This window comes from Epinephelus fuscoguttatus, linkage group LG2 (assembly GCF_011397635.1).
Source record: "Epinephelus fuscoguttatus linkage group LG2, E.fuscoguttatus.final_Chr_v1".
Taxonomy (NCBI): domain Eukaryota; kingdom Metazoa; phylum Chordata; class Actinopteri; order Perciformes; family Serranidae; genus Epinephelus; species Epinephelus fuscoguttatus.
This window is the reverse complement of record NC_064753.1, coordinates 18,603,226-18,618,110: the sequence shown is the minus strand read 5'-3', so window position 1 is coordinate 18,618,110 and position 14,885 is coordinate 18,603,226. Positions and strand designations below refer to the sequence as shown.

Below are 14,885 nucleotides of genomic sequence, written 5' to 3'. Positions count from 1 at the left end.
GGTTATAGCTTGCTACTTTGTCTAAAAAGCCAAGAATGAAAATCTTGTGCATGGACTCGGATTACATATTTATTTAGCGAGCGTGTGTGTGTGTGTGTGTGTGTGTGTGTGTGTGTGTGTGTGTGTGTGTGTGTGTGTGTGTGTGCGCAAGATGAAGACAAGCAGCCCTCTGAGATCCAGAGGCAGCGGCTCCAGAAAAATGCACTCTCTGTCCGATTAAGAAGCTTGGAGATATGGAGCACATCTTGGCTCGCTGAGGAACGTGTCCCGTCTCATTCCCTCATGTGAAAATCCACACCGTGAGCTAATGAGGCATAAAAGGGCACTTGTTTCTTTCCTCCCCACACACGTGTGTCATGGTATGGCTCTGCAATGTGTGGAAGCATTCTGTGGAAGATCCCACCTAGCTTCGGAGAGGAGAAGGAGGGGCTTTTGTCAGACACAGTGACCCACAATTTGTTAAAGTTGACAGTTTGGCCCTCAGGCACCTGCCAGAGACGTATCGTTCTTGGCATTGGAGGGAGAGACCTCGGGGGATGCTTGCGCCACAGCACCCTTAATATCCTCCCTGCTCCTCCTTCATGCCCAACCTCCTCTCCCCCAAATACTGGAGCTTGCAGTTCTGGCAGCAGCTCTGTCCCTCTGTGAAATTGCAAATGAAAAGGAATGGAAGGCGATTACAGGCTTGGGCTTGATTACATGCACTGTCTCCCACTCAAGGCGGCCACATTAATCACTCAGTGCCAGCATGTGGAGCTCAGCTAGAGAGACGACACTGCGGAGCTTCAAGCATTGACTGATTGACTTTGGGATCGTAAACACACACGAAAACATGCAAAATCCCTAGTTTGTCTCTTTGTATGTCCTTCTCTGCTGCCCCCCGTCCCTTGTTCCTCCACTCGGCCAGAGACACAGACACACATTGTGTTTTGTATCTCTGCCCTCCATTGTGGAGGGGACTCTTCTTAAATGGCATGTGTCAACTTGTGGCCCTGGGAACAATTCGTCTCTTTTGTTTGTGATGAGATGATGAGACGTAGTGTTTAGTGAGGATGAGGGTGGCTGGCTGGCTAAGCGTGTGTATGTGTGTGTATGTGTGTTTGTGTCTGTCTTTTTGTGTCTCTAAGCCCGTGGCGGAGATGTTTGGCTGATAGCTAGACTTTGGCCTTTCTCCCTCCTCAGCCTTATGAGTGGCAGTAATGCTGATTACACCCTGGTGAGAGGAGCTGGAGCTGAGCCTCTCTTTGCTCACGCTGGATTAACACAGACACACACATGCACACACACACACACACACACACACACACACACACACACAGTTTGCATTAGCACCAGGGCCCAGAGTGACTTGCCTCCTGCTGATAACAGACAGCGGTGGTGGCGACAGGTTTCACTCCCTCCTCCGTCTCCTCCTCCTCCTGCACCTCCTCCCTCTCCTCCTATCAACCAGAAAGGGGAAGCAGTGCCATGGCATCCCACTCTGGAGCCGAGGAGGCCAGAACAAAAGACGGCCTGTTTTCAGAAGGCCATTACTCAGGCTGCAGAGGATGTGGAAACAATAGCCTGCATGAGATCTACACCCAGACCCCACATTCAACCAAAAGCTAGCAGGAAACATAAGCCCTGCGCACCGACAGCAGTCTCTCACAGTTTTTGTTCAATCGACTTTATAGTTTGATAAAGCCAGGAAAATGAGCCTCTCCCGTCCTGCGTCTTCAACGTGTGGAGACATTTATGACAGCCGAGAGTGAACTGTGGCTCATTAAGATAATGTCGCCACACATAGTGACAGTCTTGACTTGTGTCAAAATTTTAGCTGCTGATGGTTTTTCAGAAATGGCAGTATGGTTTCCTGTATTTGTCAAGTGGAAATTTCAAATCTGATGCAGGTCAATGGAATAGTCCTCAACCACTAAAAAGTCATAGGTTATCTCAACAGGCTTGTGTGTGTCATAAAACGTTAATATTAAAATGAGAAATGATAATTAAAAAAGAACCAGAAAAGAAACAGTGAACCAAAATATGTGAAGAGTTAAAAAATATAATATGAGGAGGGTTTTTTTTTTCCAAAAGTAATTGTACAGACTTCTGTTGATTATGACGTGATAGTGTATGTACATTGAAAATACTAATTAGATTTAAACCATATTAAGGCAAAACCCCAGTTTTCAAAAGGTTTTCAAAATTGAAGTAAAAAAAACCCAGTTAACAATTGCCAATTTAATCTGAGCTCTCCAAGCCCCCAGGAATGGTGCGGGGCTTTGAAGCCAATTTGACATAGTAGCCAAACAGTGGAATTACAATTTACAGGCCTGTCACATGACATTGGGACCAAAAAGACTTTTTCCCTTAGACTTATATTATGAAAGAGACGACTGTAATCAGTGGATTTGTTTGAGTATTGCAACATCTGCGAAATGACAGGGATGTGATCCATTTGGTCAGATAACATTTAGAGAGCCTAGAAGAGCTGAACATTTAAATAATATTATCCGCATTCAAGTTAGCAGAGAGCTAAACCAGATGTTAGCCACTGGGCAGATGTCTGTAGTGCACTTACTCTACTGACCCCATCATGTGGAAGAACGGAGCTTTATACTCGGAAGTAAAACTTTTTTGGCTCTCTGTGCTCAGTGGCACACGGAGCCATAAATGAACAGGACCCCACCTCCAACACTATATCCACTTCTCTTCACACATGCTGCTCTCAGCATCTCTGCACCATCATTGCAGCTGCGGAGATGACTGTAACAAACCTCAGCAGCTTCTAAACCAAAATCTTTGCAACCAGACGTGTTCCAATAGCAGTATGATCCAAAATCAGAAAAAAAAACACATCGGCAAGCAAGACTACCTGTTTCCCTGACTTTAGCATGCAGCTACATGTAGCAGTGTACTTGAAGCGAGGGAATGACTGTATTAGAGTATAGCGACACTTTCTACTGTGAAAAATCACCAGTAAAAGCTTCTAATCCAAAACCTTTGCAAGCGGCGATGCTCCTGTAGGAATATGATCTGGAATCGAGAAAAAAATAAACATCAGCAGCCAAGATTACATGTTTCCCTGGTGTTAGCATGTGGCTACACGTAGCAGCGTAGGTTACGTCATGTAAACACTTGCAGTAGTTTGCCTGGAGCAGATGACCATGTATAGAAATCTGTCTACTTTGTAGCCAAAGTGAGAAAAAAGTTGGAAACAAAGTATTCTGAACAATCTGAAGCCTGAAGGTGTCACCCAGAGGGATTACTTCTGCATATGTGTACCCTAATTATTTGAAACTTTAGCCTTATTTTATATAAACATCCGACATTGTGACATTTGGAAAAACATAATAGGGCCCCTTTTGTTTTTATCTTCAAACTGATTCCATTATTGTGTTGGGTACATCCGTAGTGTCATGAAAGCCACAGAAGTCTTTTTGAAATTCAAGTCTTGACATGATCAGTTAAAGGAGACAAATACAAATGCATTCACCACACCACAGACACACACCCACAGTTGCAGAATTAAGTGTAAACACACAGTCACAGATATCAGTGCATACTAGTATTTCTGGTTTTTGTACAGAGGTCTCGTTAAGAGCTGCAGGTTACGACTCACCAAACCTTAAACTGCTGCTGCTATGCTGTCTTACATAAGCTGCTGGTGGGATGAAAAGTTTAAATTTCTTCACATTTGTTCCCATTTATATAAAATTGTTAATATTGCAAGATTATGACCAAAAATGTCAGCTAGTTTAGAGAGATATAGAAGTTCAGAAAATAGCAGCCTGTTTGTTATGGCAGTGTGATTTTGTTTTGTTTCCATTTTCCTCTGTGGACTGTGGATGGTGGCTGAACAGACCTCCTCACAGGACTGTTTTATTAATTGACATCTCTCTCCTGCTAGTTTGGTCGCATCAGCATTTGAAATGGTGAAATTTAATTGCATCTGTGTGCTTTAATTTTTTATGTGCACCACCAACATCTTTGTTTACAATAAGCCTTCAAATAATTTTCCTTTGCTCTTCAGGCTGATGTTGATGGAAATTCCAAAACTTTAAAGACGTCTGTCAGACACACAGAAATAAGTAAACAGCTGTATTAAAGCAAAAAGTTGTGAAGCTCGCAGACGGAGAAAACAGATGGACACACAGGCATACGCCAAGAGTAACGCCTTTGAGAGAGATTGATGGCACAGAACAAAAATGGGAAAGGCTCAATATTTTCTGTTGACGAAGGCAAAGGAAGAAATATTGAAAAGACAGACCAACCAGGACGAGACTGTCCTAGCTGCATCAATTAGAATGAGAATGGGGAAAGTGAGGAGTGACAGAGGCAGGTTCAGGGATAAGACTGGCCTGTCTGGGGGTGAATATGTGACGTTAGCAGGCACCAGGGGCCATGGTTTGGGTTAAAAGAATGTATTGTATGTTGAAACACTTGTCAGATTCAGGCTTCTCTAGGTTGGCCTCTTTGTCTTTTGGGTCACTGAGCATTACTGAGGTCGTAAGTCATTCCCAAGTGTAGGGCAATTTTTATATGCATTTCCTGAGCATGGACCCATGCTAGCAAGTGCCTTTGCTATTAACCATCATGGTAACTTTATTTATGCTTGTTTTGTTGCTCCAGTTTTCTTTTTGCTCCATTCAAGAATTGCAAAGATCAGAAGCAACCTACGGATTCCCTGAATATTTTACTTGAAAGGAAGACAATAAATATTTCATTATTCATGGTCAGTTGAATTCTTTAAGTGCCAAGTCCTTTTGTAAGAGCGCCTCTCTGTGTTTGAATTGCCATGTGTGCCTCTCGGGAGAATGCACCAGGCCTTGGTGCGGCCCCCAGCGGCTGGGAACAAGAGTGCTCGTTGTAGTTTGCACAGCAGGGGTCTTAAAGTCTGCCCGTGGAGGTCATCCAAGCAACCACCGCTAGATTAATGCCAGCCAGTGCTCCTGGGTGCGATGCATGACTGGGCATTTGCAACAGCTGGAATCCTGTGATGGTACAATCCAATGAAAACAGGAGTCCATAAATTATTAATTATTGTTACTGTGGAGGAAGATTAAAGGATGATCTCACAGAGTGGCACAGGCTTTACATCAAGAAAATGGATTTTGCCCTAATAAGCACAAACTTTCAGTTCAAAAATGATTTCAAACATTTAATTTTAACCTCGAAGTGCTTTACATCTGCAGCTCCTCCAGGCATCCTCAAACAGGGATGTGTGAACTCACAGGCTCCCAAGCTCTGACAGAAACTGATGCTGCTAAAAAAAAAAAACTTTGTTGAATTTCTTACATTTTACTGATTGGCTCCCAAACTATGTTCCTGTGAAATGGCAAGTGCCCAGATTACTCAGCCCTACTTAACCTTTCTGCTGTCCCATTAATACCTCCCAGGAAATGCTAATCACACCTAAACTGAAAGTTGGATTTCACTGGAAGTGGAATTCAAAACAAGTAACAAGGCTCTCCACCATCTGTCTGATATGTTTCAAGTAAGCCATGTGAGCACCATTTGCCAGGTGAACTTTTTTCATTTAGGAAATTGTACTTTCTCAGTAGAACAGTCAAATGGACTTCAGCCCTGCTTCTCTTCATGAGATGCTGTGTTCTTTCTGCAATGGAGATGAGAGCTGCAACTAATGATTAAGATCTTTTTAGGCAGGATAAAGGTGCTTTCAATTTGACCTCTTCAAATCGCTTGTATGACCAGCAGTCTAAAACCTAGAGACATTCAATTTAAAATCACTTAAAACAAGTTGGAGTGAGCAATGGTTTGACGTTTGATAGTAAACCTACAATAAAAAATGTTTAGCTACCTTGGGACAGTGCAACAAACTGTAAACAGCTGACATATAGAATGGAACACTTTTGTCAAACAGTATACATCAAGCAATATTAGCATTTACATGGAGTCAGACTAAAGTTCGTCCTATGCATGTGAGTATTCCCTCTCCTTTTCAGCTTTGTTTTTGGTCTCCACCATCTGTCTAGCAAATACTCCACTATGTTCACAAGCTGTATCTGTGTGCTGTTGAGCATACAGTGGGTGTGTAAAACATTTTAGATGAAAACAACTGCCTGCTGCTGCTGCTGAAAACATTGATTAGAGTAGTGACACTGAACTGCAAAAATCATCTGTAAGGGGCTATTCACATGCTGCATCTTTGGCATGCACAAATTCATTATTTTAAAATCAATTTTAGCGCTTATAAGGATTCGATTATCTCAAACCTCAGTTTGCACAGAGCTAAAACTCTTGGTTTTATAAAGTTCTGACTACCCGCTGTTTCTCTGTTTTCACAAGTTTTTCAAGTTTCCCAATCAGAGGGAGATAACTTAAACAGGTTTGTTGGTGTAAGATGGCTTGGACTGATGAAGATGAGCAGGGAGTTACACTGAGACATTTGTTTGTATATATTACCATCTTTATTTGTATCACCACACTGGCTGTTGAAATAACACGGCTTTACACTTTATTGCTATTTAGTTAATGGGTATGTCTAAGTGGTCATTAAGTACTTTTATCATCTTGTAAAAATGTTACCAAAACTGTCTCATGGTGAGAAATAATCCCTCTGCTGAGCTCTCCAGTGTGATCACAACATGTTTTCTGACCGCTGTCTCCTACAAACAATGAGACACCCAGTGTTAGCTCACAGGATTTAAGTGTTTATCATTGAAGAGATACCCATGGGTAGATATTACTCCCAAACCAGGCACATTGAAAGATAAGTTATGTGAAACTTGCTAGAAGAAAGCTGGTCTGTGTCATTCAGTGCTATCAGAGGTCAGTCTTATATAGTTTGTATAAATTCCTGTGGTGAAAGCGTGCGTGTATAGACATGTGCATCAGGCTGATAAGAGAACAGCCAACGTCTGTGTTGCTTTGTTGCAACCTTGCATCAACACATCTGCGTCAACACATCTGATGTGACAGCACAGAAGCAGTGGGCTGCCTGGCTGAATGTGGGCTGCACAGTGTATGCACTAAATTTATAGTTCAGTTCACAACCTTTTAAAATGTTGGCCTCATATTGCCATGTTCAGTGTACGTTAAAGTGACCGCCTGTTTACTTGTTGATTTGCAAGTTAAACATGGAATCGAATTCATCATTAATCATGCAAATCTGGCCTACCCAGATTTGTAAAAAATCTTAATTGCCAGTTGGTGTAGATATTCAGCGTGCACACACATAAAAACAAACCTGTAGAAAACATTGTGAAATCTGGATTACTGGCAAATACCCAGTTTTGTTATCATTAAAGTGTGTAGACCTGCCAGCTCTGACCGAAAATGCAGCTTGACTCATGCAAATTATAATTTGAAAAAAAATGTCAGTTAAATCAGGACTCATATAATTTTCCCATAAAAATACACCGTAATTACTTTAATGGCCCAAGATGAGAATTGTTTCCTGTAGGGTTGGTCTTAACACCAGGACACTGATACACTGGTAGAGATACAGTATGAGCCAGTGTTGTAGTCAAGACCACCAGAAGTGAGACCAAGTCATGACCAAGACTTCAGTGTATTAAGACCAAGACTTTGAGGGGATGAGATTGAGTCAAGACCAGGATCATTCCCATCAAAACACCAAAAACAAGTTTAAAATTTCTTTTCATTCACCTCTGTTAATTCCATATATACACAAATCAGCCAAAACATTATTGAACAGCATAGATCTTCTCGTTACAGCACATTGTTCTGCTGGGAACCCTTTGGTCCTGTTAGTTATGTGGATGCCACTCGACACGCATCACCCACACAAACACTGTTGCAGTGACACCCCCAGCAGGACATTGCACCACACCACACTGTAAAAACTGTTTAGCAATGGCCTGAGGAACGTGACAAAGAGCTCAAGGCATCGACCTGGCCTCCAGATTCCCCAGACCCCAATCTGAATCGAGCATTCCTGCGACAGGCTGGTACCCCAGATCTACGGTGGAGCTTCCTTGGGTCGAACTTGGCTCTGACATATCAAAGCAAGGACACAGGACTTCTGGGGGTGTCCTGTGGTGTCTGGCACTGGGTTGTTGGCGGCAGATCCTTTGAGACCTGACGGTTATGAGGTGGGGTACCAGCACTTCCTACAGATGCTCAAACATGGTTGGGTGGAGTGTTTCAAGTAGCAGTCAAATGAATGCCAGGATCAAAGGTTTCCCAGGAGAACATTTCATAATAATGAGATGATTGTTTTATTTATTATTGGTTATCAAATAACAACACAAATTATAGAAATTGTCATGAAAAATGACTCCATTTTATCTGCCTTGCTCTCAAACTTGCGTCAAAATGGGCAATTGGTTGGAGTTCTGCCCATATTCTTGAATGGCACCCAGCTAAACTCTTGTTTCTAGAATAATTGAAATGCTCGCTTGCACTTCAGCTCATATACTTTGTCTCTACCAGCCGCCATTTTCTCCCGAGTGTCCAATTGGTACTGTGCACGTGCAACTCTAAACAGACATGAGGAGGAAGCAAGATGGCTCACTCCTTAGCTACTTCCCTCATTAGCCGCGGGTAAAAATGATGTATTTCATTCTTTTATACCACTTGCCAGATCAGGCAATTGAGTGGCAAGATTTACCAGCCCTTCGTGGCATTTTACTTGCCCTGGGCAATGGGGCAGTCCTTATTGTTGAGCCCTAAAGTCAATTTTAGATCATGCGGCCCAGCCCCTGTAGATTCTGTGGAAGTCAGTATCACATGCACAGGTGGGAAAACCAGAGCAGAAACTGAGTGTTTTTTGAAAAACGAGGAGACCAGAGGGATACACGTGGAGAAAGTAGTGGAAATCCCTCATGATCCTAACACTTAAAGCTGCTCCCCACCCTGAAAAAGATGGCACAGCTGCCTGCAGCATGAAGAATGTGATTGCTGGGAAACTGCTGACCTCGCCGCCACAGTTGGAAGGCAGTGAAGAATACTTGTGATGACAGTGTGGATCTCCTCTGCAGGGGGACCTTTCACTCTGAGATTTCACTTACTATATTTACTGTAGCTCACGACTTGTCTCTCACTGTATCCATTTCTCCCTTCTGTGCCCCCCAAAAGCTCCTGTAGTGCCTCTGTAGTGCGGTGCTGCAAATTTCACATGAGCTAAATGAAAATACCAGTCAAGTTGTAAGGAAGTATTTCAGAATTCTGCTTTTACAAACGTGCAATTACATCTTTTTCAGTGGTCAAATCAGGGAAGATTCTGATCCTCATTTCTCCTCATCTGTTATTACATGTCTGCGTGTGTGTTCGTGTGTGCGTTTGTCTGCCCTGGAGGTTGCAGCCTTGGCTCTGATGCGCTCCACTGAGTCTGCCAGGAGATCTCATGGACGCCTCAGTGGAGCGGACTCTTAAAAACACTGTTTACCCAAGGAGATTTATTTAAAGTTACAGAGCGGCACAAAGTCTCACTCTAGATCCTTTATGTGTGTGTGTGTGTGAGTGTGAGTGTGTGTGTTACTCATGGTATTTACACATGCGAGTCTGCATTGAAGATGCGATTAAAAACAAAATATGCAAGTAGTGGTTTGCTGTTAGTGTTTTCCAGAAACATATATGATATTTAATTTAATTGGATTGTTTATCCACAAATCATCCGTTGTAAACCAAGTGCTTTGTAGTCAAACAGCTGCACTACATGTTCATAAGTTTGTGTTATCTCCCAGATTTTCCCCAGTGATGATGATCAGGTCATGCATATACTGTCTTCCAGTACTCTGATGGAAGACTCAGATGTGTTTCATCTGGATTCAATACACTTTTCCCAGTCTCTGAGGAGAAGCATTTATCAGACAGTACTGTCTTTGATGAACAAACAATAGGAGGATTTTATTTTTTATGCATCATACTTTTTAAATGACATGACATCATGAATTCTTCTGTGGATATTCAAGTTCCCTGAGTAGCAGGACATGAATGTTTTTGGTGACAGCCTGACCTTTCATGTGGTGTTAGCATTAGACCAAACTTCCCACTCAAGAAACCTCTAAATCTGAACCTCAGTTTGCCAAAATAAAGAGAGCACGTCCATACTCCCCAAATCATGAATCCTCTTGTGTCTGGAAACTCTATGAGCTGTGGGGCGGCAGTAGCTCAGTCCATAGGGACTTGGGTTGGGAACCGGAGGGTCGCCTGTTCGAGTCCCCGTAATATGGAGCGTGGACTGGTGGCTGGAGAGGTGCCAGTTCACCTCCTGGGCACTGCCGAGGTGCCCTTGAGCAAGGCACCGAAGGCCCCAACCACTCGGGGTGCCTCACCAAGGGCAGCCCCTCACTCTGACGTCTCTCCACTTTGTGCATGTATAGGTCCTGTTTGTGCATGTGTGTGTCTTTCGGACCTGTGTGTAATTGACAAGCAAGAGTGAAAACATTGACTTTCCCCTCAGGGGGATTAATAAAGTAAATAAACTTAAACTGTGCCATTATCAGGCTAGAATATAAAACCAGCACGCAAGATATCTCATAAATGTATTACTAACACCGATCAAATGGGACCTTTAATACTTTTGCTTATTTTCTGTCATAATATTAAAAAGGTGGATGTTCATGTTAAAGGTGACCCAAGTAATCCCTATGAACGAAACATTCAGGTTTCAGAAGGTTCCGAATAGTCAGTTTCAAGTGTTTGCTTGTATATTGTCTATACTGGCCATATGTCATCAGATTATGACATGGTCACCTGCTTCCAGAACGCTACTGCAAGTGTACATTAAGTAACCTATACTGCTAAGTGAAGCTACATGCTAACATCAGGAAAACATGTGAATTTGGTTGCCTATGTTGTAAATTTCTCCCCAGTTTCGGATCATATTCCTGCTGGAGCATGTCCAATTGTATTCACAAACTGTTATTGGTGATATTTAATGGGAGAAAGTGCCTCCATACAAAATCATTCCCTGGTTGCAAGTACACTGCTACATATAGCTACATGCTAACACCAGGAAAACATATGACCTTGGTTGCTGAAGTTGTAAATATCTGTCCGGTTTGTGATTATATTTCTGCTGAAAAATGTCCGGTTGTGAAGATTTTGGTTTAGAAGCTTTTACTGGTGATATCTCACAACAGAAAGTGCCGCCATACTTTGTTACAGTCATTTCCCTGGCTGCACTTGTGGTGCAGAGACGCAGAGAGCACCATGGATGTATAATGAGAACTGGATACAGCATTGGAGGAGGGCCCTAGATCATTCCCATTAAAGTTGCTCAGTGGCATATGAAGCCAAAAGAGTTCGACTTTGAATAGGTATAAATTTCCAGGGATGGGGCCCATAGAGCAAGTGCACCAGAGACTTTCAGTGGCTAACTTCGGGTTAAGCTCTCTGCTAACCGGAATAGGGATAAAATGATTTAAGTGTGTGGCTCTTCTAGACTTTCTAAATGTTATCCAACCAAATGGATCACATCCCTGTCATTTTGCAGAGGTTGCAACACTCCCAGAAAAAAAATCCACTGATTTACAGTTGTCTCTTTCACCGTGTAAGTCTATGGAAAAAAGTCTTTTTTGGCTCTATGGCATCATGTGATGGGATGTTTGACTACTATGTCAAATTGGCTTTGAAGCCTGGTGCCATTCCTCGGGGCTTGGAGAGAGCAGATGCAGAGGACCCAGAAACTCTGACCAATCACAGCAGCCTAGGGTTTTTTTTGTTTTTTTTTTAAAGTTTCACTTAAAGACATATGTGCTAGCCGATCACTTCAGACTGACAGTGAATACAAATTTATTCAGGCACAAGCGGACATTCAGGCATGTTTGGTGGTGAAGATTTTGCTTTTGAAGATTTTACTGGCAATTTTTCACAATGGATAGTGCTGCTATACTCCAGTACAGTCACTCCTTAGGCTGCAATTGCAGTGCAGAGATGGTGAGATGTGCAGTACCCAGAAACTCTGACCAATCAGAGCAGACTAGGCTTTTTCGGGAGGGTCTCAGACAAAGGGTGAATACAGGTGTTTCAGTGCACACAGTATGAGAAAAATAAAGTCAGCGCATATAAACATGTGTCTAGTAGAAACCCAAATTACAAGTATTAACCCTGAAAATGAGTATAATAGTTTCCCTTTAAATGTGTTAAGTACATTCGTGCTCCCAAGAGGATAAATCAGTTAAATTTCAACAGCTATGTAACCCTTTCTTTTTTATCACCTATGTGTACATTTTTAGCCCTGCTACTGGTATGGCTCTAGAAGACTCTTAATTGTCAGTATGGTGTTTGTTCTGTTCAACAGTGCAGCCTCTTGCAGCAGGCTTTCAGACTTTCTGTGTCATTTTGGAGTAAACTATTTATTTAGGACCGTTTTAAGTATACTTGTCAGAGCCTGGTGTTTGCAATGGGCTGTTAAGTTGTGAAAAAAGAAACTTTACTGATTTATGTTGATTGCAAAAAACCCTAAGTTTGGATGGCCCTGTGTTCTTGGCTGCAACACATTTGGCAGCAGAGTTTGTCTCTGAAATTCTGCTGAGTAGATCATTTCTTTTCCCTACAAAAAGTTGACAGTTTGAAAGATAACAAAAGATGCATGAACTCAAGAGGTCTTATGAAAACACTGACAAGTTAAAATAACTAGCTGTTATCAGGCCTGTGAAACAATAAAACCATTATATTTGCTTGTGCTTACATACAGTGTATTCCAAACCTGTTTATGAAGACAAAAGCCTTTTAAAAACAGACAGGAAGACCTGGCATATGAGTGACTGAACTGTTTTCTGTGTCATTTGTTTGTCTATATGCCAGTCACCTATGTTTGTTGGACTGTATGTTTAAGTCAAATCTGACTGTGCTCTGTTTTTCTTTGTAGTACATCAAGATCCCAGCTCCCACACCAGAGTCACCCTCTGCTCTTCGCGTCTTCTCCTTCTACCTATCCAGCGACAGCAAAGACCAACCTCAAGCGAGCTTTGACTGCATCCATCAATATGTTTCAAGGTAGAGAGTCAATCAGCCGAAACCTCATATCTCTGCACACTGAACATCCTTGGATTAATGCATTAAACTATTTTATTTTCTTTAAAAATTGCACTCTAAACCGTTTTGTTCCTGATTCACAATTCCATCTTATGCTCCAGGGAAAACCACCCAGAAATCTTTTTTTTCTTTTTCACATAGATCAGCAAAGGCAAATATGTAGTTTAAACAAGAAAAGAAGTGTGCCTGAATTAGCTGAGGTTCCAGATCTGTCTGTCGCAACAACTTTAGATGCAATTGTTGGATGTGATAGAGTGGTTGTGGCTCACGTGACCCCAGATGATACCCTTTTGTCCCCTTCATAGGTCAGCAGTCAGCTCTCTGTGAGCCCTCGTCTCAGGGCATCGTGAGAAACAGTTAGCTCACTGCTTGCTGTACACAGGATGGGGCAGTTGTAATTTCCTGTATATTTCTGGGCTGACCCTCTCATTACCGAGACCTGTGATGCCTTGTTTACGGAGTGGATATGCTCGGAAACTAAGGGTTTTGCTCTGTTGCTGCCTCCTGCTGCCAGATGGCTAACTGTGGTCTGAGCTCAAACTCGCTGTGGCTCCAGTCAGCTGCTGGAGCCAAGACAAACAGCGCAACAGCATGAGGGCAAGATCCTGCTCTCTCCGCCCTTACATTTGTTTCGATATTTAGAGGATAAGGAGGAGAAATGAGCTGTGGTCACGTAAATAATTGTGTTGTGAAAATTAAAATTGGAGCAGGGAAAAGGCTCCTGTTTTATGAATGTGAAAAAAAATGGCATCACAGTAAATCTTTGATTTATTTACAGCCTTAATGCAGCCCAGGTTCATGTATTAAACTTTTTAACTTTTGTCCAAGATGAACTTTGTTTTGCAAGTGTGCTGGCAGGAGCCACACTAATCCTGGTGGTTTTCCACAGGCTCTATCCTGCTTTGAACCAGGATATCTGGCTTTCTCACACGTAGCAGGCTGCAGAGCTATATCTAGCGTCTGACATAACATACAGTAACCATAGACCTGTCTGAGCCAGCTCCCACCACAAAGCCACTTTATGCCGCATGGCATCTATGTTGGTATGCTGCTATAAGACAGCTTATAGGCCTGTGTCTTTACAGTGCTCACTGTACAGCCAGTGGTTTCAATGGCCCTATGCTTTTGTTTTGCAGTGATGGCCGCGAACAGCTGGAAGGTCAAGGCGTCATCCAGGACAAGATCACAGTGTGTGCCACCGACGACTCCTACCAGATGACCCGTGAGAGGATGTCTCAGGTGGAGAAGGACAGCTGGAGCCGCTCTGCCATTGAGATCAAACCTGGAGCCACACATCCAAGTAAGAATAGACCAGAGGTCTCTGTGGAGCAAGAAAAGAGGGACAGAGGATGATGCATCTGCAGAGTTTCATGGCGAAAGACCAAACGGCTTAAAGCTTGGAGGGGGAACAGCAAATTGAATGTGATGGCATATAAAAACAGAAAATAGAAATATAATAGCACCAATAAAAGTAATAGAAATATTTACCTCACATGAAAAAAATATTGCCATATTCATTGCTTTAAGCTGAAAACCAGATATTTTCCTATTTTAATGTGTAATGAAACCAGATGTGTTGGCCATAATTCAGGTTATACAGAGCAGACTTAAAGCTAACTCTTGTCTCTTATGTTTATTATTTTATACCATTTTTTGGCTTTTGGTTGTGACTTTGTTGTCAAGTCCTATTCTGTCTTTCCTCTCACATCTGGCTTTGAAGAGTGCTGGCCCAAATGAAAGTTTGGTGATGGTCAAAGTCAGCAGCATCTGTCTTTAACCATCATTTCAGAGGTAGAAGGCCAATTCAAAGATTCAAAGCTAGGTTCTTCTTGTTTGTTCTGTTCAAGAGTGTAGTTTCTTTGGAAGAAGTGATGGGGGTGTATCTCTAAAACTTGGCTTAGGAAGATGAAATATTATCTCCACAGGGCTGTAACGAG

General features: G+C 42.4%; 1 protein-coding gene across 1 annotated transcript in view; it reads left to right on the top strand.

Moving 5' to 3' along the window:
* The window catches only part of LOC125882539 (RNA polymerase II elongation factor ELL2-like), a 31,461-nt gene that overhangs the window by 3,785 nt on the left and 12,791 nt on the right, over nt 1-14,885 (top strand). The window contains exons 3-4 of the mRNA XM_049566291.1: nt 12,782-12,909; nt 14,085-14,248. Coding sequence (XP_049422248.1) covers nt 12,782-12,909; nt 14,085-14,248 — 292 coding nt within the window. The remainder of the gene's footprint in view (nt 1-12,781; nt 12,910-14,084; nt 14,249-14,885) is intronic.